The 23,886-nt window shown below is 34.2% G+C and overlaps 2 protein-coding genes across 3 annotated transcripts; both read right to left on the minus strand.

Moving 5' to 3' along the window:
- Window positions 1-831: 831 nt before the first annotated feature.
- On the minus strand, window positions 832-4,949 carry LOC142548790 (RNA pseudouridine synthase 3, mitochondrial). Of its 2 annotated transcripts, none has more exons than XM_075657312.1 (9): window positions 3,998-4,949; window positions 3,400-3,471; window positions 3,087-3,245; window positions 2,755-2,802; window positions 2,572-2,652; window positions 2,285-2,401; window positions 1,758-1,859; window positions 1,524-1,682; window positions 832-1,330 (listed from the first exon to the last, which is right to left on the minus strand). In XM_075657312.1, the coding sequence occupies exons 1-9, from the start codon at window positions 4,304-4,306 to the stop codon at window positions 950-952; spliced, it is 1,428 nt and encodes a 475-aa protein (XP_075513427.1). In that variant the 5' UTR covers window positions 4,307-4,949; the 3' UTR covers window positions 832-949. The 2 variants fall into 2 exon arrangements, with proteins under 2 accessions (XP_075513427.1, XP_075513428.1); XM_075657313.1 differs by having other exon boundaries at window positions 3,087-3,259; window positions 3,998-4,221.
- A 1,374-nt stretch (window positions 4,950-6,323) lies between these two features.
- On the minus strand, window positions 6,324-12,617 carry LOC142548791 (actin-related protein 5). Its single transcript, XM_075657314.1, has 12 exons — window positions 12,324-12,617; window positions 12,128-12,198; window positions 11,653-11,777; window positions 10,647-10,691; window positions 10,174-10,276; window positions 9,933-10,042; window positions 8,684-8,793; window positions 8,508-8,598; window positions 7,985-8,416; window positions 7,694-7,821; window positions 7,160-7,514; window positions 6,324-7,043 (listed from the first exon to the last, which is right to left on the minus strand). Exons 1-12 carry the CDS (start codon window positions 12,422-12,424, stop codon window positions 6,549-6,551), a joined length of 2,166 nt encoding a protein of 721 aa, XP_075513429.1. The 5' UTR covers window positions 12,425-12,617; the 3' UTR covers window positions 6,324-6,548.
- Window positions 12,618-23,886: the final 11,269 nt, after the last annotated feature.

Consider the following 23,886-nt stretch of genomic DNA (forward strand, 5'->3'; position numbering starts at 1 on the left):
AGACTGCGGATGGAAAATGTTGTACATATGGTATACGGAGGACGATGATTAATGCACTAATTAATGTGCATTAACTGCATGATGGGGGATTTCAGGTCAAAGGACACTTTCTCATAACCATATCCTGATATCATTATTGTGTTTTCTCCTATAAATATCATGAGTTGTCCATTCCAAATTCATTCAGATCATATTGCACTTTGTGTGCAATTATATATCGGGACCTATTGCTTTTTCGTGAGCTCGCTAATGACTACAAAAATTCAAGACTTACCATTCGTAAGTTTATTGTTCAAGTGTGCAGGAGTGCGGCCGATAGAATCTACATGTGGGAGTTCGGTAAACATTGAGCTCAGTCACTATCCACGAAGAGACGAAGGCCTCCATATCAAGAATTCGGCACTAATTTTATCCATTTTTCCCGAGCATCGTCAATCCACTTAAAAATTATTAATTTAATGTTGGTGAACCTTAATTAGGTTTTGATTTATTGTTTTTTTATTTGATAATTTGTATAAAATAATATCAGCATTAAGTTTTGAGTTTGCTTATAGGCATTATGAACACATTTTTTATAGAGTAGATCTCTTGTGAGACGGTCTCACGAGTCTTTATCTGTAAGACGGGTCAATCCTACCGATATTCACAATAAAAAGTAATACTCTTAGCATAAAAAGTATATTTTTTCATGGATGACCCAAATAAAATATCTGTCTCCGTGAGACCGTCTCACACAAGTTTTTATCTTTTTTATATTACATAGAGAGAGAAAATATCACTGTTAAGATATTACCATGTTCAATCACAATTCTAAAATGAGAGAGACATCACTTAACCACGAAATAAATAAGAACGCTCAATTTTAACATAGGATATGATTCATAAGCTGGAAATCTGAACTTTTTTAATTTCGCTTTTGAATGAAACAAGGCTTATTTCCTATCATGCTCTAAACCAAATAAGAGGACATTAGATTCCAGCTAATTTTCATATGAGAAGGCATCGGCGCCACTATGCGCAGGATATCTGGTTTTGAATCAAGCTCAGAGTTTGCGCCGTCTTTTCTGAATTTTTGCTTGTTAAGATCGATAAACTTCGCAATGTTAGGTAGCACCATTTCTCTGCAATGCAAATGCAAGAGGGGAACTTTTGATAAGACACTACCTCTTTGAACATCCAAACCTTCAGGCCGCCTCAATTTGTAAGGTTGTCCAGTGTTCTGCTCAAAATCGACTCTGGGCATTTGCTTCCATCTTTTGTGAACGAACCAACCATACTTGTAGTCACCAACTATTGGAGTGCCAAGAGCCTCAGCACAGTGCACTCGGAGCTGCAAAAAGAACCGAGTAACAGATTACTCAAAGGTGCATAGTTCGTCCTCCATACCAGAATCAAAACACCATACAGTCAATTGCGTCAAGAAATAAAACATGTAAATCCAAAATTATTGCAGAATGTACATCAACTGGAGTGCGATCTTAAATACTCTGAGTAGGAAAGGATATCAACTTTCTTTGTGGAACCTGATGTTTGCAGTTTGTACGCGGGCACAACTCGATCCAAGAGCATCCATTGATCACGGGACCAAGTACACGATATTCAGTTATTGCCTCTTGGGATGCTTCTAAACCCGAATTATGAGCCAAAATAACCCTGTCAGTTTCCCCGTCATCTATAAGTATCTGCAACAACAAATATGTGATTCTTTTGTCCTAAAATCCACATTCAGGAGGACGATGTCGTGTCAAAGTGACCACCTTCGTCAGCGGGGCGCAAATTAAGCCTTCTGGTTGCTTAGGGGAACCTATGACCAATGCCCAATATCTTCGATAGACTGTCTTCCCAGCACCATTCCAAGCCTTGAATCAAGCAGATCAAGGAGGAATATAAATAGGAAGTCTGAAGTATTCATTATGAATAGAATGAGAAAGAATTGTCAATAAAACTCCGCATATTTTTATATTTTTTTATATTTTATGACGTGGAACCCGCAGCCGTTATCCACGCGCACCAGGAATGCAATAGCATGCAAACCATGTAAGCCAGTTAAACTACACTGGGCAACTTTGTGTGAAAATATCGTCTGAAAAGGTGTTGGTAGAGAGAATCGAACTCCTGACTATTGGTCAAGTGTTCACCTACTACACCAACTCGAACACTCCATTGGGGGCAATAAAACTCCCCATATTGCTAATATGGAGAAAGATGCATGTAACTGTGGACAAATTAACAACCAGAAACTCTATTTATTAAATGGCTGGCTGCTTTGATTCAACAGTGGTACCTTAAACATGGAGTCTGCATTTTGAACATCAGTGAACAGCTGATGAAGATAGGAGATACTCTCCTTTGTTCTTCCAAATAGCAGGAGGCCACTACTCTCTCTGTCAAGACGATGCACCTAAAAGAGCAAGTAATTAAGATCAGCAAACTTAAAATTATAAAACATGAAATTAGCAGATATATATGTAACATAAACCACCAAATACTACTTTCAGCCTTCAGGATAACAATGTGAGATTTAGTTGACGCCCTTTCATCATGCAACAAAGAAAAGACAGTGTAACTCACCAACTTTGGGCCCTCATCGTAATCATATGACAATGCTGCAGCTGCCAACGCATCCATGCTATTATGAACAGGCAGGTTTCCCTAATTACATGACAAGCAATATGCATTAACAACTCAAAAGCGAAAGAGCACCGAGGAAACCCAATTGAAAGAAAATGTGGTTCACAAGTCAAGGATGCTAACCTTTACTGGCAGTTTAGGAGGTTTGTTTAACACTAACACAGCAGAATCCTGAAATTTTGAAGCAACAAAATCAACAATATAGATAACCACCATCAAGGCACTGGAGCAGAGTGGTCATTCAAGCATCACCACAAAGGATAGCCACAGTAACAGAAAAAGGTGTTTTGTCTCTTTTCTTTCGGTGTATTTGCGTGTCATACAAGAGAATAGATTAACAAATTAAAATCAATCAGAGAGCACTTCGTAGTATGTACATCCACGATGTTGCAACTGTTTGTTCTTCTCACATTTAACTGGAAGACAAAAGAAATAATGTTTAATCAACTACATGCCTTGTACTTCACAATTCTTCGTAAGTAGTCAATCTCATCAGCATTTGGATACAATGTTCCGCTCGGAATAACATCAAATCTCTTGGAAATTTTACTTTCAGCAACTGAAATAGGCACTGAGATTCTAGCACCCACCTCCATGACCTCATTATGTCTAATCTGCACATTGAGTACTACAAATGAAAGAAGACTTTAACGGCATGATAAATGTTGAACTCGAAAAATGAAAAAATATAATGGAAATGAAAATATAAGATTTCCATCACCCAATAAGTGTCTTAAAGTTATAGTTGCTTCATAAAAGCAATAGTACCTTCTTTACGAGCATTGCTTGCCCTTTGTAGCATCCTGATGAGTGGCTTGAATCAAGAGATTCCATCTGCACCTGTTCAAAACAAGTAGGGGTATTGAAACTACATTCTTCGATGTTTAAACAAACTTCTAGCATCTATTGCATGTATGTAAAAAGGACATTCTCTTCGACTTCCATGCCTAATTAAGAGAAGTAAAGCAACTCATCCTGCAAACCACTGCATAACCTACAAGATCTACTGAATGCCTACTGTCTTTTCGCATATCTTTGTTCTACTCATTTTAAAAATTCACAAAACATCTATGTTCTAGATTAATCGAAAAGCAAAGCAAAGTAGATTAATAATTTATTATCATAATTGTCTCTCTCCTAAAGATACTGTATTCCCTAGTTCCCGGGAAAAAAATACAATCAGCAAAAATACACAATATTCAGTAATTCATGGTGCAGAAAAGTGTTCTGTGAGCTCTGCAATCAAATCATACAAAAACTGATGAGTGGAAAATATAGCCTTATGAAGGCACAACTTAAGGAGCACACTCATGCACCAAAAGAAAATGAGAAGCTCGGTAAAAAAAATGGAAGTAACAACACTTACAAGGCACCGATTAAAAAGGGTTTGAATGGCGTGTGGATGAATATCATCAAAGTAATATTTAAGCCAGCTGATGGCTGTGACACGCGTAGCCGAGATTGATTTTCTTCCTGGCAGAGGGTGCCCTGGGAATGGAGGCAAATATATCAGTTGCGGAGGTTTCAAATCTTTTTTGGAGCGGGCCAAATGTGAAACATTATCCGACATTCTGATTATGGCCTGGGCAGAAGCTGGTGGTGGAGGATGGATCTTTGACCCATGAATGTACCGAACCGCCAAGAAACTATGGTGATTCAGGAGTTTCATAAGCATATATGCAACTTATTGATTTAACTGGATGCTGTTGAAACACCTTATGGACTTCACTTAGTCATCGCACTCAGGGGCTTTCCAGTTCCGCCCTTCTGGTATCTCATTCTCTAAGGAATTAAGTTCAACATCAATGCTAAAGCCTGGGAAAAAAGGTTGTGAAAAATGATTAGCTGCTGGAAAAAATTGGCATACCACGCACACCGTACAGAATCCAAACCTATACCACAAACCACTTCTCAATACATCTCCTTTTGCTTATCTAGCCACACCACAACCAACTTGGACATAACAACAAACACCTTCAATCCTATCCTATGAACTTGGGTTGTAAATCTCATATCACACTTCCATCTCTTAGAACTTCACTAGAAAAATGCTTCAAAATGATCTATAAAAATAAAAAAATAATCTATTTAGTATGCATTCCACGCTTTTCTAATTTTTTTTATTTTTTTATATGCACTTATCAGCTATAGGTTTTAGCTTGTCGAATTTCTGTCTTGCCATCCTCATTTGTGTGATTTTCATCGATGTCTGACTTGAATAAAAGTATCCTAGAAACAACTCATAAAACCAGATTTTATAATTTCCGAATATCATTCCGGCACTAAAAATGTCCGAAGTAGAAACTTTACTTAAAATTTCGATTAATCCTAAAAAGCATTTTCAAAATTAAAAACACAATTTTAAAGGCTGAAAACCCAAAAACAAATATATTTTAACTCTCAATTTTATTTAATTCCCAATATTCGCTCCTCGAATAATCAATTTATTTTATAACAAATCGTGTAATAAAAAATAAGTTTTTTTTTAAGAGATGGTCTCACCTATATTCGTTAGACGTACCGATCTAATTTATATTTGTAATATTTTTTAATTAAAAAAAATTATTTCATAAATCAGATCAAGTCCATAATTCATATCACAAAATTAACTCGTGAAATTATGTGAATAGAGTTTTTGTGTAATAAAATAATACTCCAATTCTTTTAATTCTTAAAGTTATGAAACATCATAAAATTTTTACAGGATTTAATTTAATTTAGCATTTTACTACATCTTGTCACATTACCATATTGTGAATATTTAAGTACTAATCAATCAGTCTTTTTAAATCTTAAAAGAAAATTGCCTAAATATTAGAAAAGTGGTCATTATAAAATTGGACATGTAATAGTCTTATTACAAGAATCCCCAACATCTTGCTTGAAATTATGAGCCAAATTTATTAAATTTGTAGCCTTTAATTGCTTGTTTGCTACAATAATTATATTTTAATTTTTGAATCAAGGATTAACTATATATATATCTAGGACTATTTTTTAACAAATCTAGACCCAACTCTTAAGTTGGAATGTAATCGAGTCGAGTCGAGCCGAACTCTTGAATGTTTGAGCTTGACTTGTTTATAATCGAGCCGAGCTCGAGCTTTATTTAACAAATATATTCATGGCTCACGAGCTTATTCAAGTTTTTATCGAACCTAAACGAGCTCAATAAATATGAATTGTACATTTAAATATTCATTAAATTCATTAAAAGATAAATTATACATTTAGAAAAAAATATAATATTCTTATTAAAATTTGTCAATTTATTATAATAAATAAATTTAATAGATTTTTCTATATACTTCATAATTAATGTGTTAAATCAATAAATTAAATATCAAAATTATTATTTTTCATCTAAGATATTACTTATGAATTTACTAACGAACATGCTCACGAGCTAACGAACCGAATATTGTAGAACTTAAACTTGATTCGTTTATCTTAACGAGCCTCATTAAACGACCTTAAGCGAGCTTTTATCGAATCGAGCTTTTATCGAATCGAGCTTCGAATAGCTCACAAACGGTTTGGTTCATTTACATCCCTACTCCTAAGCTAAAAACTAGCACCAATCGACTTTTCCCCGTCACATTGGCGAAGGCGAATTAAATCTTACAATTGTCAATAGATTTTCATTGCAGCCTAAATAAAATATTGTAGTTTCCTCAATGCTACAAAGATAGGAAAGGAAAAAAATATAGATTTTCATTGCAGCCTAAATAAAATATTGTAGTTTCCTCGATACTACAAAGATAGGAAAGGAAACAAATATAGATAGCACGCATGAGCAAAACTAGCAGCATAGCAATACACAGAATCAGAGATGCTCTCATGCTTACACCCTTCCCTATGTGTAACACTCACTGCAATCAACTCGAGAACTTGCCGAGTGCATCACGAACAAATGGTCAAATCGTATACTTCAATTTATAACTCCGGAGCCAATCTTCACCCTTCTCATAATAATCCATCCTACTAAAAGTTTGCTGAGAAAATTGTATCGTGGCAGCATAGGCAGCTGCTCCACGCCACGCGTCATAGATTGGATCCAGCGCCTTGACTATCTTTATGGGTGTCCCACAAGGTCGAATCATTCGAATTCCAGCTTCCAAACGCTCGCTCAAGCCCGAAAAGAGACAACTCCCACCAGTTAAGAGGATTGAGTTGGTTATTCTTTCTTCCAAGCCTTGACCCTTTAATGGTAATCTCCTTATTGATGCCCCGGCCATTTCAGCCAACCCTGCTTGATCGATGCCTATCAAGTTTGGGTGGAAAAGAATTTCTGGGCAACGGAATCTTTCTACTCCAAGTATAATCTGGAAATCTTCCTTGGTCAGTGGGCGAAATTGAGGTGCCTCCGCAGAAGAGGGTCCTGGTTCAGATATGAAGGTCGGATCTATTTCCTGTACATGATCCAGGTCTAAGCTTCAGCAGAGGAGAATCGACCTAATGATAGGAAACAAAAATATACCAGATGGAAGGGTCACAACAAATATAAATACATGAAGGAATAGCTCACACGGAGTCTAGAAGAGATGCGGGCTAACTCAATTTCCTCCGGATCAGGCTTGTTATTACTATCTTCATCATCATCCTCGTTATCCCTACTCATCAACTTATAGAGCTGCCAATCCTCATCCTTCAAACCAAAAGTATCCTCTCCCTTGCCCCGGTCAAATGCTGCAGTAGTCAACAGGCGCATCCTCTCTCTCTGGGAAGAACTCAATCTTTCCCCACGACCAACAGCTCCTGATCCATTATGATTTCCATTTGTATGTCCACCATTTGTCTTTAATCTCTTTCGCTGCTCGAGTTTCTCAGAAAGATCTCTGTATTTTGCTTGCAACTCCTCCAAATAATGCACCGGATTCTCTCTATTCAAAAAAATTAAAACTAGATACTGAGAAAAGAGAAACAAGAGCAGTCAAAATAAACACAAACAGAAAACAAAACCATTGAATCACATAATTCATTCCAACAACAAATGGTCAGATAATCTCTCCTATCTATAAAATCAGTAATGCAAAACGAAATTGCAAGGTCAGCAACTTACAGGCGTCTTTCCTCCTCTAGTTTCTTTTGTCTTTCTTTTTCCATTTCCTCCTCAACTTGTTTCTGTTTTTTCTGCTGCCTTGCCTCAGACGTGGATTTTATGAATAACTGCTTCCTCTTTTGCTTAATCTGTCAATAATGGTTAGGTTTTCAAATCAGATGTCGAGGTTCATGAAATAATGAACTGTTTTCGTAAGTTATAAGCACAATACAACATGCAAACAAAGATCAGAAGAATGAAGAATTTATGATGAAGCAGTAGGACTATGCAACACCACATAAAATGAAGGACCTGTTCTGGTGTCAGCGTTTCATCTGGTACACTAACAAGATTGTACTTTTCAGCTGTTGAAGTATCCATCTTCTCGACATTTTCAACAGGTTCGCCCTTTGCTTTGCGTAAAGATTGCACTGTCTTAGCAAAAGCAGATTCTATATCCTGTTTAGAAATATATGCAGTCTTTGCAAGGATTGACGGAATGTCATTTTCTTTAGCGTGACTGAGCTTCTGTAAAAGCATTTCCAAGTCTCTCACTTCATTTTCTAGATCATTTATTCTGTTAAACTTCTTAGCTTCAGCCATTTCCCTTAATCTTTGACCTTGTTTTTCTTTAAGAGCTGCCTTTCTAGCAATTTCTTCTTCTGAAGGTGCCTCCTCAGTTGGTGACGGTGTCCAAGGAAGCTGCCAACACTTGGTCTTTTCTTCGGTTTTATTGTCCCCTTTCTGTGACAGCATTTAAATAATAAGTTTGCATAGGGAGTTATGCGAGAGAGAACGGGAAAAGGGGAGAGGTCCTTACTAAGAAAATGGTTACCTGAAACAATCGAACTTCAGATGCATAATCGGGGGCCATATAACAGTGCTCCATCTTTAGGTCTTCAACTTTCTCCCACGTCAGCTTAGTCCTGGTTTAGAGTTTTCATGTGTATTTTATTTTGTCATCTCTTTGACCGGTATCAAATGTGAAATATAACTGGCATGCAAGCTTACATATGGTGAGGATATTTAAGTGAAAGAAGCTGCTTTAGATAATCGGTGATGTAATATCCACCAACATTAGTCCGGCAGCATGCTTCATACACAGGTTCTCCATTCACAAACTGAAACATAAAGACGAAATACGAGTCAAAAAATGTTCCCAGCAGTAACACACGGGAAATCATCGATGGTAAATAAGTAAATAACTGCACAAACGTAAGTTACAAGTCAGTCTAATTTCTGTCTTACACAATTGACAAGTAACTTGGCATCATACTCATGCATGTCAAGAAGGACAACCAAGAAAAACTTAGCTAACAGTTAATAATGAGTAAAATATGATATGCAGCAATCATCCTCCTTTTAATTTTTCTCTTCGATCATTCTCATGAATACCCTGAGTCCAACATATGTAGGTTGCAACTGGAAAGAAAATTATGAGAAGTCAGGGAAATATTTTCCCACTTGTGTTATCTTAGATTAAGGGCAGATTGCTAATTTCACCAGCTAGTAATAATACTATCAGATCAGAAAAATCACCAATTGTCGGACACCTCTATGTACTAAATATGCTTAATCAATGAATCATTACTGCCCCACTTACATATCTGATTGAACTTCCTAAAAATGCATAGTCAGCAGACTTGGGATCAACACTCATACACTCCAAGCCCGCGAAAGCCAATCGAGCCTCCACAAGTAAGTACAGCACATTCTTTCTAATTACGTAAAATGATTGACACAAGCTGCCAAATAATTAAATGAACGAACTTAAAATAGAGTACACAGTTCACACTACAGTGCCACACTCCTTCCCTTTTCTAATTTTAAGGATATCCAACTGATGTCAAATGATGTATTTTTACCAAAACAACATTTTTGTGAAAATCATTGAGTTAACACCACTACCTCAAACCACTAGTTTCAGGGGTAAAATGGCAAAAACACAAAATTTCACTCTGTCAGTTCTTCAACTCATCACCTATTCACATGAGACATTCAAAGCATTCAAAGGTACAATATCTACAAATGTAAGGATGCTCTATGTTACTGCACAACATAAGTCAACTGCATTGATATGCCTCAGAAATGGAGAACTTAAAGAATCTGCTATAAATGGTCATGCCTAAAGCATACAACTACTTGAAGTACTGCACCATTTGTTTCATCGGCGTCTTTTGAATAAGCCATTTCGAGCAAATAAATAAGCCAATCTATAATGCATTATTTTAATCGACAAAACTACTATAACATAGTGTACCGGAATAGCGTGACTTGTATTGAATCCAGAGCAGATAGCAAGGCCATCGTTACTACACATTCCAAGTTGTTGGTTGTACTTGTAGCTAAATGCAGCATCAACGCCAAATGCTTTAATGCCATGAAAACAAGAGGTCATTTAGCAGTGGATCAAAAGTACAAATCACAAGTAACAATACCCAAAGAATGAGATGGACAAACAATAAATAAGATCGGCATATGTCGAATTGCAATCATTTTACCTACTGATGGAACTCCATATGTCTCAAAAAGAAGTTCTGCCATTTTACTTCGAGACTGAACAGGATTGCAAGCACATTCAGTCATCAAGATAGGATGATCGATCTGTTAGACAATCAATTGTGACGGGTTTAGGCAACACAGTACAAAACGAAGCTCACAAATCCTCATGATATTTTCAAATTTAGTCACAAACTCGAAGATAAAATAAAACTCTCGTGTCAATCTATTTAAATTTTGTGCGCAATGAAGCAACTTCTGTAAGATTTTCTCAAGTTTTCATTCCACTAAAAGATCAAGAGAGGATTATAACCCCTAGCCTCTAATATAATCACTTTCTGGTGGATACACGTGCCCCATGTATCCATACATTAATGGACACACATCTAGTGCATATGTGACCACTGACCACTCCCCAAAAACTCTCCTCTATCCCCAAATATATAAACTAATAATAGATGGAGTAAAGATATACCTGTGATTGATCAGCACCCAATCGATCGAAGCCAAAGTCAAGAATCTAGTCATGCATCAACAGGTTAAGAGTCATTAAACAAACTAGAATACCTGCTCTAAAAATTCAAGAACCCAGTTGCACACTGAAATGCAAAATGGTTACAGAACAAAATCCAATGGCTTAACAAACTGGACATCGTGTCCTAGACTTTGGGTGTGCGATAAACAATCATACAACTGCATTATTTTGTCAGAATAACCATCAACACCTGATAAAATCATAATTCTTAGTTCTAGATATTAGAAAAAACGAAATGAACTTGTGCATTTGGCATATGATTCGTTGCCTGCTATATTATTCCGCACGCATCTCTTCAGATCACCTCACACAAGAATGAATCAATGGATTACTACACAAAATAAGCATCAACTCTATAGTTGATCTTTATAGGATGTTATAAAAACCATACAACGTTAACAGCGATTATAAGAATGACGCCACTTGGACTGACCATTGATTTGGTTGCTTCTAGAATAAAGACCATTGGTTCGGCTGCTTTCAGTAGAAAGTCAGCTCTGATAGATTGTATGAATTTTTGTCATAAAATAGCTAGCAGTGGCTCCTGATATTGTATGCTATACATCACTCTTCACTAAACATGCTCTATGACATGCTATAATCCAGATAACAACAATAGCTTCACTTAGATATGGTAGATATGGGAAAAGGAATGACATATTCATAATATAACATCAATCAAAAAATAAAATGACTTTGATTATATAACGGTGCAAGCTAGCTTCTTCCAGATTATGCATTTGTGTCACTAATTTTTTACCGCAGCCATTCTTCATATGGAAAGTTTGTTCTAATTACAAGCATAGAATATGATAGCAAACTTAAAAGGTTATACCAATATCAATATGTAAAATGTTTCTAGCTCTTCTGGGGAATCAGACAACATATCTCCCGAAGAAAATGGCTAAAGAACGAAGTAGTTAACCAGAAGTGAAGTCAGCCTTACATATTCCATTATTTCAAATTGATAAACAACATTGCTGTCAAATGCCGAACGAGGTCCCGACCTAGTGCAATCGAAGTATTTCAACAATGCAGTATCATGATCACCTACAATTGTAATAGTTTCACCTGCATAAAAAAATCTATAGGTTACCAATATGTACAGTATCCGTGCATGTTTTTTGGTAATATTCAATGATTTGGCTGAAATTCAGAAATTTATCTGTTCCAGAAGCGAATTCTAACCCCTTCACAGCGTATCACAAGAATGTATTAATGGTCAAAAAAATTCACATAAGAAAGTCAACTAAACCAAAACAAATTTTAAGGAAAGCCACATTCCTTACAAAAAATTCAAGTCCACCAACACTTTAGAAAATAATGTCCCCCGCCAAATTCCAGCTAAAAGGCTCCTCTGAACTCATGAGTTAAAACTTAAAAGAAGTAACTGTAGCTAAGAAACGCTCGTCAAGGATTACCAGTTATCTTATGACGTGGCCTCTGGATGATATTCCGAAAAATAACTCGAGGATCGCTCTCTCCTGCCCATCTGCCGCAACACACACACAAAAAAAATACTTTACACAAAATACTTAATTCCCTGAACACTCAACTTAAAATATAAAGCAAGCAGAAACAATACAAAATTGCAGAAATTAGGGTTTTTTCGCTAACCCAATTCGAAAATAGGAGCCACCATTGTCGATAACGATAGGGTGGTCCGAAGGAAAGGTACTGTAATCGGATTGTCTCTGTATCTTCGAAACGAATGGCATTTTAGTAGGCTGCACACGTTCGCTATATCTACCAGCCGGGAGGCGAAGAAGACGGGCTAATCTTCAGCGGCGCCTAAAGCTTTTTTCCTCGACTGCATTCATCATCTTCAAGAGACTTTGGAAAGACACCATCGAACCAGACCGGTGCCTATGCCAGACCGGTTTTCAGTGGACGGTTCATGTTACAAGGTCGATTGCCTTTGCATGTTTTTGTGCTTAGATGATACGAAACAATTATAATATTAATAAATAAAAAATATTAATTGATTGATAATTAGCAATAGTCAATAAAAAGTAATTAAATTTTCAAAATTGAATACACACCCCTTCTTTGGTGTTGAAATAAATAGTCATTGATATATATAATTTTGATAATATCTAAATTATGTCAGGCTAAGCCTGATTTGGAGAACCAAATATTCCAACAAAAACTCATGTGAGACGGTCATATTAATCAATTTTGTGAGATGGTTTCTATTTAGATCACTAATAAAAAAATATTTTTTGTTAGAAGGTCCAAAATATAATTTTTTATTGTACATGTGAGCATGATTGACTTATCTAACGAATAAAAATATGTCATGTCATCTCAAAAAAAGACATACTCTCAATCATATTGGCTCATTTTTCCCAACTTTTTTTTTTTGAAATGTTTTTTTTTTCCCAACTTGGACATGTAGGATTTGGCTTACCGAATTTAACCCGGCAAAACTTAGGTCGTCACACTCTTTAATTACAATTTAATGGTTAAGGAAACTTAGGTACTCATTATAAAGAGAACTTTGAAAGTTTTACTTTTTATATATCTTGACGAATTAAACTTTTGAAATTTTTAGTTTTTTATTGTAACGAAAATTAATATTTTTTTAATGTAATCAATTATATTCCACCCACTTATTTTTCTTGCTGCTTAAAAGCTAATAATCTCCAAACATAAAGTATTGTGGCACTAATGGGTTATACAACAATTAATGAAATATGATATTATTAGACATTCCGAGTTTAATTCAGACTAGTTATTCTACACACGCGATGCGTGTGTGTACAGTTTTTTTTTATCATTATCGACGGACTAAAGTGAAATTTGACAAATTATGGAGGGACTAAATTTATTTGAATTTTTTAAATAATAAAAATAAAATAAAAATAAAATTGTGTGTTGAAATTTTAAAAACAAAAAACAAAAAACAAAAGTGTAATATTAGTATCATATAAGGGTAAAGTTGGAAAAAAAATTTGGTGTCTTTTACTATCATGCTCTCAATCTTAATAAAATAGAATAGATAAAATAAACGGGATAAAGCAATCTCAGAGTTTAAAAAAGACATACGTACGCATATAAAGACCTTAAATGCAAAATATAAACCAAGAGTTATTACTCACATTACAAAATAAAAAATATTTATTTATTTAATTTAATTTTTATTAACACCAATAATATTGTTTCAACTATAGCAAAAACTTGTGTGAGACGGTCTCACGAGTCGTATTTTGTGAGACAGACATCTTATTTGGGTCATCCATGAAAAAGTATTACTTTTTATGCTAAGAGTATTACTTTTTATTGTGAATATCGGTAAGGTTTACAGGTCCTCTCACAGATAAAGATTCGTGAGACCGTACACACAACAAAAATCATACATCAACGTGAGTATCAAAATTGGTCTCATAATCATTCTAAAACACATTTTATCATTTTGATCTTGGGTGTGACAACCGGATGTAGAAGTACGAAAACGAAGATAAAAACGAACACCATAATTTCGTCAATATAAAATCTGGTGTGCATTTAGTGAAGGAGAAAATTATCTAAGAAGAAGTTATAGAACTAAACACTTAGAATTTTTTTGAGACGAGATATATTCAAACAATTGTGTGATGCTTAGAGGAGAGAAATAACGCATTTATTTATAGATACATTTCTCTTACAAGCACAAATGAAAATGCTGGGAAAACGAAACGAGGATTTAAGAACTGCAAATAACACATTGTATACCACATATATACTCAGACAAAAGCACAAAAACATATAGCAAAATAAACGTCTAACAAACCATTTATCCAGAGTTCGAACTACAAAGGGCGCGCGCTGTGCACCTCGGCTCACCAAGCAGTGAGTCATGAGCGCGCATTATGTTCAGAACTCAAATTTCAGTCGATTGATTGGATGCAACCTGGAACGTCACGCGCGGAGTGTGCAAGCTCATTGCTGCATATCGGGTTTGCATGAAATTAAGTTAATTTTCTCCAAAATTTGACTTTCCAACTCAGAAAGATGGCAAAGAATTAAGTCAGGTCTTTCGCTTTTTGAATCAACTTAGATGCCATTTGGTTTATCTTAAAATATTGTATCTATTAATTAAGCTAGCTAAAACATATTTAAATATTGTAAGTATTTTCGACTTGAATTCCCATATATATATTCACTCAGTCCACCACGAATAGTCGGGTTTTCACTAGAAAGGCAAGGTTAGAGAGGAGCTAAAGAATGGGAAAATGGGAAAGAAGAATCAAAGCAATAAATAATTTAAATTCAATAAATATTTGAAGTTGAAGTAGCAGTAGCAGCTAAGAAATGGATCGGACAACGTACAGAGGAGGGGTCTCTTACCTCTCAGTAGTCTGTCAAATTTCAAATCACCCAAGTTTGAATAATACTTGTGCAGGACGCAACAAATACTCCAAACCTAATTTCCAAGTTTCATTACCATTCTTGGACAACCTACGATTTCTAGTATTTGACATGTATAGCAACTGGACATCCTCAGAAAGTAATAAAGTTTTTGGTCAAATCTGGTACCAAGAATTGCGATGCTTAACTGTGCTCATTATTATTAGCCGGTGAACCGTGTTATCTTCTCGTGACAGGATTTGGATCTTCTGCTGTGGCTGAACATGTACTGTGCTCTTTTCACACAAGATGATCAGCTGATCATCTCGTTACGTCTGACAATTTTTCAAATTTATCTAACATTGTGTGAGGTCCATCAGATGATCAACTGTGCACAACATGGTGATGTGTTTTCAGCTAGAGGATCCAAATCCCTCGTGACATCGTTACGCATCGAGCCAACAAATATATTTATATATGTGTGTGTGATTAATTACGACGTCTGTATACATTTGATGAATACTTATAAAATACAATAGTATTTGTAAGCTCTTTTTTTACACATACATAGCACATTGACTTATTGGAGTTCATCAAATTTCCACTTACAATTAGATGAACATAAATGAGAAAAAAATTTGAAATATTGTATAAAGAATTTACATAAACCAGGACGTGTTTAGACGAGATATATAGTGTTGCACGAACAAACTAAAATTAAATAAATATTTTGTCACCAACCAGTCTTCTTGAATAAATTCTATAAATAATCATGCATCTTCTGATACGATTTGTCATTCTCTCTAGTTACCCTCACTAGAAGCTCTTTGCTTCTATTTCATTGCTTCTATATATATATCTACTCAGCTCCGATCCCTTTAAATTCTTGACCCTTTTTGTTATTTTTCTTGGTTTTTTTTCATGTGTATATTTTGCTACTAACTTACCCTTAGCTTTTTCTCTACATAATCTTTCATTTCACTCTCTTAGTCTCTTTTGACGTTCATCCTTCCTTAAATAATCTTGAAAGAAGTTAATTGAGCCACCTTTTGTTCAAGCAGACTTGGAATCTTTCCTCAAAATATATAGGGTTTCAAGTTTAGGGTCGATGAAGATTTGAAGACCCTTCAGTCAGTTTTTGCTGATGGAGCATCATCAAGATTCACGCGACTCGTCTTTCGAATTTTGAGATAGTTCGTGTGAGAATCTTGATGATGCTGCAGCGGCAATTAATGACTAGTTCTATTTCTGAAGCCATAATATTGGTGCATGTTATATATCTGGCTCTCAAACATGAAAAAAATATTAGGAAATCAAACAGGTAAGAAGCATATTTGATTAAATTTGAGAAAAATATAATAGATTACAGTATATCTACCACATATTTCGAAAATATATTATGAATTTGATTCAAAATATTAATTAATATATACTCGTTTACAAATAATATGTGCGAGTGTGTTTCAAAAGAGAATTTATCATATAACATAATAAATTAACGATATATATATATAACATGGGTTTTGACATATTTTCAGGAAAAAAAAAATGAACATGAAATTATGAAACTTGGGCTTCAGTACTGTCTTGCAAAAAAAAAAAAGGAAAATATGAACGTAACTCAGGCTTGATTTTTTGAAAAAATGTAAAATATTTTCTTTCGAAATTCATTGAATCTATCCCCTCGTCCTAATTGAATTTGTTTTTGTTTTTGTTTTTAATTATAACTGCGAGCTCGACCCTTACAATTTTCAGAAAAGTAAAGTGAATAGCTCGGAAATTTTGAAGCCTTGCCATCTCTCTGTCTTTTTATTAGAAAAAATTCCAGTCCTTAAATTTATCTAATTTCAAATCGATTATTATGTATTTGTTGTTTTTATTTTTATTTTCATTCGGTCCATCCTTTTATTAATTCAAACTTTCTATATCATGTACACATATTTAATTATAGTTTTAAACATTTTACTATACGTCAACATGCAATGAAGTGCAATTTTTCTATTTTCACCATATCTAATAGGTGAGTGTCACTTCATCGATGCTCGTATAAGTGTATACAGTAGGTTTGCAGCATATCAAAATCCATATATAGTTTTTTTTATGTTGTCTATCAATCATGCCAAACTATGTGTCACTCAATTATCGGATATATATATGTATATGGCATTTGGATTTTGTTGTTGTGATGCCAAAAACATAGGAAGAACTGCAATAACCTATTAACAATATAATTCAGCAGCCACAATTTAAGAACTTTTGTCTTCTTTTTCCTGTCTTGAATTGCACCTGCATCTATGTCTGTACTTTTTGTGTACGAAACAGATGTAATGTTTTACACACAGGTTTTAACAAATCCCCCTTTCATAGCTTTATCCTCTTTCGTTTTTCAACATCGGCCGTTTACCCCTACATTTTTTCATGTTAAAGATATCGTATCAGATCTTCTCTATTAAATGAATAAGATTCTTGTTAATTTTTTTTCATTGTTTTTGTCTCATCACAAACAATTTTATTTGTGTGATTTTCCAATCTTCCGAACCCTAATCCAGGGTTGAGTTTATACTACACATGAAATAATACACCTAAAAACTTGTGTGAGACGGTCTCACTGGTCGTATTTTGTGATAAGGATATCGTATTTGGGTCATCCATGAAAAAGTATTACTTTTTATTGTGAATATCAGTATGATTAATCCGTCTCACATATAAAGATTCGTGACACTGACTCACAAGATACTTACTCAAATTTTAATACAACATGCATGATGAATTGATCATCGGACGACCCCATGCACGTATCAAATTATAGATTGAATCAGTCTTAAAACATAAAAAAGAATGTTCTAGCATCAAAATACATATTGTATATTAAAATTGATCTAACCTGGGATTGGTTTAATATTCTTCAAATTTTAATAATTTGTACGAAATATTTATTTTATGAAGAAATAACAAAATTAGGCCTCCGTCTCATTCTTTTAAATTGCAAAATAGCCCTCTCCGTATCCACCCCCTGAGTACCAGAAATCAAAATATCCGTACATTAGAGGCCAATCGGCAAATATTCCAAGTGAGAGCCTATAAAAGGCCCATTGGACTTGTTAAAACTACTGAACGGCCAAACAGTTGCTATTGGGCTATTATTACCGATCCAAGGATTAACATTGTTGGGCCAACCAGGTATAGCGGAGGAGAATTTCTGTATTCTTCCTTTTTTTTCTCCTAAAAAATTTCTCAATACATTTGTATAAAAATTCGATTCTTTTTTTTTTAAAAAAAATTTATTGGCGTGTTGCATGCCATCTCTAATTATATTTATTTATTTTTCTCAATGGCTCACATGGGAACATATGATAAAACTTGGGAATATTAGAAGAACAAAGTTAAAGAAACAACAAATATACCCTACATCGAATGTTGACAACATTTATATAAAAAGATTTCGCGATATTTTGGATTGAATTTATCATTAGATTTTGAAAAATGAAATATTTGTATTGAATTTTTTAATTTATACAAATCTTATTATACATGTAGCATATCTCATATCGGAAATCTCAATTCCCAGCAAAGACAAAAACCAAATTCTACAAAATGTTTATGGATATGTTATATGGCAAAAAACTTGTGTGAAAAAGTCTCACGGGTCGTATTTTGTGAGACAGATATCTTATTTGGGTCATCCATGAAAAAATATTACTTTTTATTGTGAATATCAGTAGGGTTGCCATATCTCACAGATAAAAATTCGTGAGATCGTCTCACAAGAGATCTACTCACGTTATATTATATATGCATTACAAGTGAGCATTTAACTTGTGAACAGTTTTGACAATGAAATACATTTGATTTTAAAACTCCAAATATAAAATGTTAAGAATATTGGAAAATAATATTTAAAATGTGTGTATTGAATATTTGAATGTTGAAAATAAGAGTTGTAAATATTGAAAATTAGTGTGTGATGATGTAGGTAATGATGTATTTTATTTTTGGATTATTTGTAAAGATTTCCTATAAATAGATCTCTCATTTGTGAAGAAAATCACAATTGAGTAGAGAGAAAAATATTATAAAGTGTGTAGTTTGGTAAATTTTGAGAGTTTGAGATTTTTACTTTTTACCATAAATTTTTACTTTTTCACAACACGTTATCAGCACGAAGCTCTAAAAGTCCTACATACTTTTCCAAGCTCCAAACAGAAGAAAAAGGTAACAAAAATAATTATATTTATTTTACTGTTATTTATTTATTGTGTATTTATTTAATATACAATATAATGTTATTATTAGAAATAATAAAAATAAATTTTTCATAAACTTGTTATAAATCCTGGGAGGATGTTAAGACGACATCCCACACTCCCGGTAAGGGATACGACAAGTATAAAAGCCTATAAGGTTTTTAAACAAAATAAATTATGACACTCATTATAATATTATGATATGATATACATAATTATTTAAACATGTCTAATATTATATATATCATATTATTACCATAAAATTATACAAATACATACCTTTATTTTTTTTTGTACCCCAACGGTCATAAATGATAAAAAAACGGCTAGTTTTTGCCCTATAAATATGATCTCACAAACACATTCCATCACTACAACTTTCTCTTCTTCTCTAAAAATTATTCATCATCAAATTTTTCGAAGAAAAAAGAAGATGGCTTTCTCAAGGATATTTTTAATTATTTTGGTTGTCATACTCACGAGTCTTGTATTTATCGGAGAATATCCTCCTCGTGCGTTTTCTTTATTTTTACAAATACTTGTACTTATTGTTTATCCGTTACTTTGTATTGCAATAATTATTAACTAATAAAATGCATCGTAATTTTTTTTAGTACCACCATGTCAAATTTAACAAAGCTCGAATTTGTTGCGCTCGACATCACGGAAAAGAATTATATGCCATGGACTCTAGATGTAGAAATGCATCTTGAGTCATTGGGTCTAAGCGAGACCATTAAAGAAAATGGCATATGCACGTCACAAGAAAAGGCAAGAGCCATGATATTTTTGCGTCGACATCTCGACGATGGATTGAAATGTGAATATCTGACTGAAAAAAATCCCATGGCTTTGTGGAAGGGATTAAAAGAAAGATTCGAACATATAAGAGAAGTTATACTTCCGACCGCCCGGGATGAATGGAATACATTGAGATTCCAAGACTTTAAAAAAGTCAGTGATTACAATTCGGCGATGTATAGAATAATCTCGCAATTAAAATTTTGTGGACATGAGGTCACAGAATCTGAGATGCTTGAAAAAATATTTTCCACGTTTCATGCATCAAATATTACTCTACAGCAACAATATAGAGTACGTGGATTCGCGAGATATTCTGAACTCATCGCCTGTCTTCTTGTGGCGGAAAAAAACAACGAGCTATTAATGAGAAATCATCAGTCCCGACCCACTGGATCAACAGCATTTCCAGAAGTAAATGTTGTAAGTAAAAATGAATTTAAACCTGGAAACCAAAATCAAATTCAAAGACAAGGTTTTGGTCGAGGTCGTGGACGTGGACGTGGAATTGGCCGTGGTCGTGGTCAAGGCCGTGGTTTTGAAAATAATCGAGATAGTTATTTTTATAACTCATCTCAAAAGAACGTCCCAAACCATCCACAGAAAAGGCATCATGAGAATACAAGTGTTAATGAGAAGCACTCAAAAAGATATGAAAGTTTTTGTTACAGATGTGGTACTCCAGGACATTGGTCCAAAGTTTGTCGAGCCCCTGAGCACCTTTGTAAACTTTATAAAGAATCATTAAAGGGGAAAGAAAAGGAGACCAACTTCACTGAACGCAGTGACCGTTTGAGTGATTCAACTCATTTTGATGCTGGTGATTTTATGAATGATTTCTCTGGAAATGATCAATATGTTGGTGGGATAGAAATGAACAATATTGATGCTGCAGATTTTCTCAACGATTTCTCTGAAAATGAACAATATAATGGTAGAATATAAATGTACAATAATCTATTTTTCATGTATTCATAGAATAATGTTTTATTGTATAATTATGATTTGTGTTATATTTAAATATATATTGCAAGTAATTTATTTAATTGCATATTTTTTTGAAGTTCAAATATGGAAAATGCTATGAGCAAAGCTGAAGTTTGCATACCCGATAGTGGTACAACGCACACTATCCTCCGAGATAAAAGATATTTCTTGGAACTAAAACCAACAAAAACAACGGTGAATACAATATCAGGTCCTGTAGACTTGATTAAAGGATGTGGTAAAGCACAATTTTTGTTACCTAATGGTACAAAATTTTTGATCAATGATGCTTTATATTCACCACAATCGAAAAGAAATTTGTTGAGTTTTAATGATATATATTCCCATGGGTATGATACTCAAACAATGAATGAAGGGAATGAGAAATATATGTGTCTTATCACATATAAATCAGGAAAGAAATATGTGATTGAAAAACTACCAATGCTCCCTACTGGATTGCATTATACACATATAAGTCTCATTGAATCAAACATGGTAGTTGATAATTCTTCGATATTAACCAATTGGCATGATCGATTGGGACATCCTGGTTCAACAATGATGCGAAGAATTATAGAAAATACACATGGTCATCCACTGAAAGACAAGAAGATCTTTCAGAATAATAAGTTTCAATGTAAAGCATGTTCTCTTGGAAAACTTATTATAAGACCATCATCAGTCAAAATCCAAACTGAATCACCAATGTTTCTTGAACGTATTCAGGGTGATATTTGTGGACCAATCCATCCACCATGTGGACCATTCAGATACTTTATGGTATTGATTGATGCCTCCAGCAGATGGTCACATGTATGTTTATTATCAACTCGAAATGTTGCATTTGCAAGATTACTTGCTCAAATAATAAAATTGATGAATCAATTTCCCGATTATACAATCAAGAAAATTAGACTTGATAATGCTGGTGAATTTACTTCCCAAACTTTCAATGATTATTGTATGTCTATGGGAATCATTGTTGAGCATCATGTTGCTCATGTACATACACAGAATGGATTGGCTGAATCATTGATTAAACGTCTGCAAATGATTGCTAGACCAATGATTATGAAAACAAAGCTCCCTATTTCTATATGGGGACATGCAATTTTACATGCTGCTTCATTAATTCGCATCAGACCAAGTGCATATCATAAATACTCCTCATTGCAGCTTGCATTTGGTAAAGAACCAGACATTTCTCATCTGAGAATTTTTGGATGTATGGTGTATGTGCCTATTGCACCACCGCAACGAAAGAAAATGGGACCTCAAAGAAAGGTTGGAATTTATATCGGTTATGATAGTCCATCAATCATTCGATATCTTGAACCTCAGACAGGCGACGTGTTCACAGCACGTTTTGCTGATTGTCATTTTAATGAGGAAATCTTCCCAATGTTAGGGGGAGAACAGAAACATACCGAAAAGAAAATTACATGGTATGTATCATCATTGTTACATCTGGATCCAAGAACAAAACAATGTGAAAAAGTTGTACAACAAATTATACACTTGCAAAGAATAGCAAATCAAATACCAGATGCATTTGCTGACACAAAAAGGGTAACTAAATCATATATACATGCTGCAAATGCCCCTGCTCGAATTGAAATTCCAAAGAAACAAATGGAAGATACTCATGATGTCATTAAACGCCTGAAGCGTGGAAGGCCAGTCGGTTCCAAGGATAAAAATCCTCGAAAAAGAAAATTCATAGAGAAACACGATGATCACAAAATAAAGAATGACGTTTCTGAAGAAACACATGATGATCACAAAATAGAGAATGGTGTTCCTGAAGAAACACATGATGATGAAAATGTTCTGTCAGAACCACAAACTGACGAGAATCATGAAATCTCTATCAATTATATTAATACTGGAAAAATATGGAACCGAAAAGATATAGATGAAATTGATATATTTTCTTATAATGTGGCAATCGACATCATAAATGATAACGAAGATCATGAACCAAAATCTTTTGGTGAATATAAAAATCGACAGGATTGGATAAAATGGAAAGATGTCATCCAGGTTGAATTAAATTCGCTAAATAAACGTAATGTTTTTGGACCTATAGTCCTTACACCTGAAGGTGTAAAACCTGTTGGATACAAATGGGTTTTTATTCGAAAGCGAAATGAGAAAAATGAAATAGTAAGATATAAAGCTCGACTTGTTGCACAAGGTTTTTCTCAAAGGCCTGGAATTGATTATGAAGAAACGTATTCTCCTGTGATGGATGCAATTACGTTTCGGTATTTGATTAGCTTGGCGGTATCTGAAAATTTAGAAATGCGTCTTATGGATGTTGTTACAGCTTACTTATATGGATCACTTGATAGTAATATATATATGAAAATCCCTGAAGGATTTAAGATGCCTGAAGCACAAAGTTCAAAACCCAGGGAATGTTATTCTGTGAAATTACAAAGATCATTATATGGGTTAAAGCAATCAGGTCGAATGTGGTATAATCGACTAAGTGATCACTTGATGAAAAAGGGATATGTAAATAATTCAATATGCCCTTGTGTTTTCATTAAGAAAACAACATCCGGATGCGTAATTATTGCTGTATATGTTGATGATTTAAACATCATTGGAACGAATAAAGAAATTCAAGAAGTTGTGTCATACTTGAAGGAATAATTTGAAATGAAGGATCTTGGAAAAACCAAGTATTGTCTGGGTTTACAAATTGAACAAAAAGAATGTGGAATGTTTGTTCACCAGACAAATTATACAGAAAAGATCCTTAAACATTTTAATATGGATAAAGCAAATCCTTTAAGTACTCCAATGGT

Source organism: Primulina tabacum, chromosome 6 (assembly GCF_025594145.1).
Source record: "Primulina tabacum isolate GXHZ01 chromosome 6, ASM2559414v2, whole genome shotgun sequence".
In the NCBI taxonomy this organism is placed as follows: domain Eukaryota; kingdom Viridiplantae; phylum Streptophyta; class Magnoliopsida; order Lamiales; family Gesneriaceae; genus Primulina; species Primulina tabacum.

Bases quoted from the DNA above. Each gene is read 5' to 3' on its own strand.
- LOC142548790 (XM_075657312.1), bottom strand. From the start codon at position 4,306: ATGCTTATGAAACTCCTGAATCACCATAGTTTCTTGGCGGTTCGGTAC. The intron at 2,653-2,754 runs GTTAGCATCCTT...TCATGTAATTAG, and splicing joins CTCCTAAACTGCCAGTAAAG to GGAAACCTGCCTGTTCATAA. The intron at 1,683-1,757 runs GTGGTCACTTTG...TTGTTGTTGCAG, and splicing joins TTTGCGCCCCGCTGACGAAG to ATACTTATAGATGACGGGGA.
- LOC142548791 (XM_075657314.1), bottom strand. From the start codon at position 12,424: ATGCCATTCGTTTCGAAGATACAGAGACAATCCGATTACAGTACCTTT. The intron at 10,043-10,173 runs GTAAAATGATTG...ATGGCATTAAAG, and splicing joins ATATGGAGTTCCATCAGTAG to CATTTGGCGTTGATGCTGCA. The intron at 8,599-8,683 runs GTAAGCTTGCAT...ACTCTAAACCAG, and splicing joins CTTAAATATCCTCACCATAT to GACTAAGCTGACGTGGGAGA.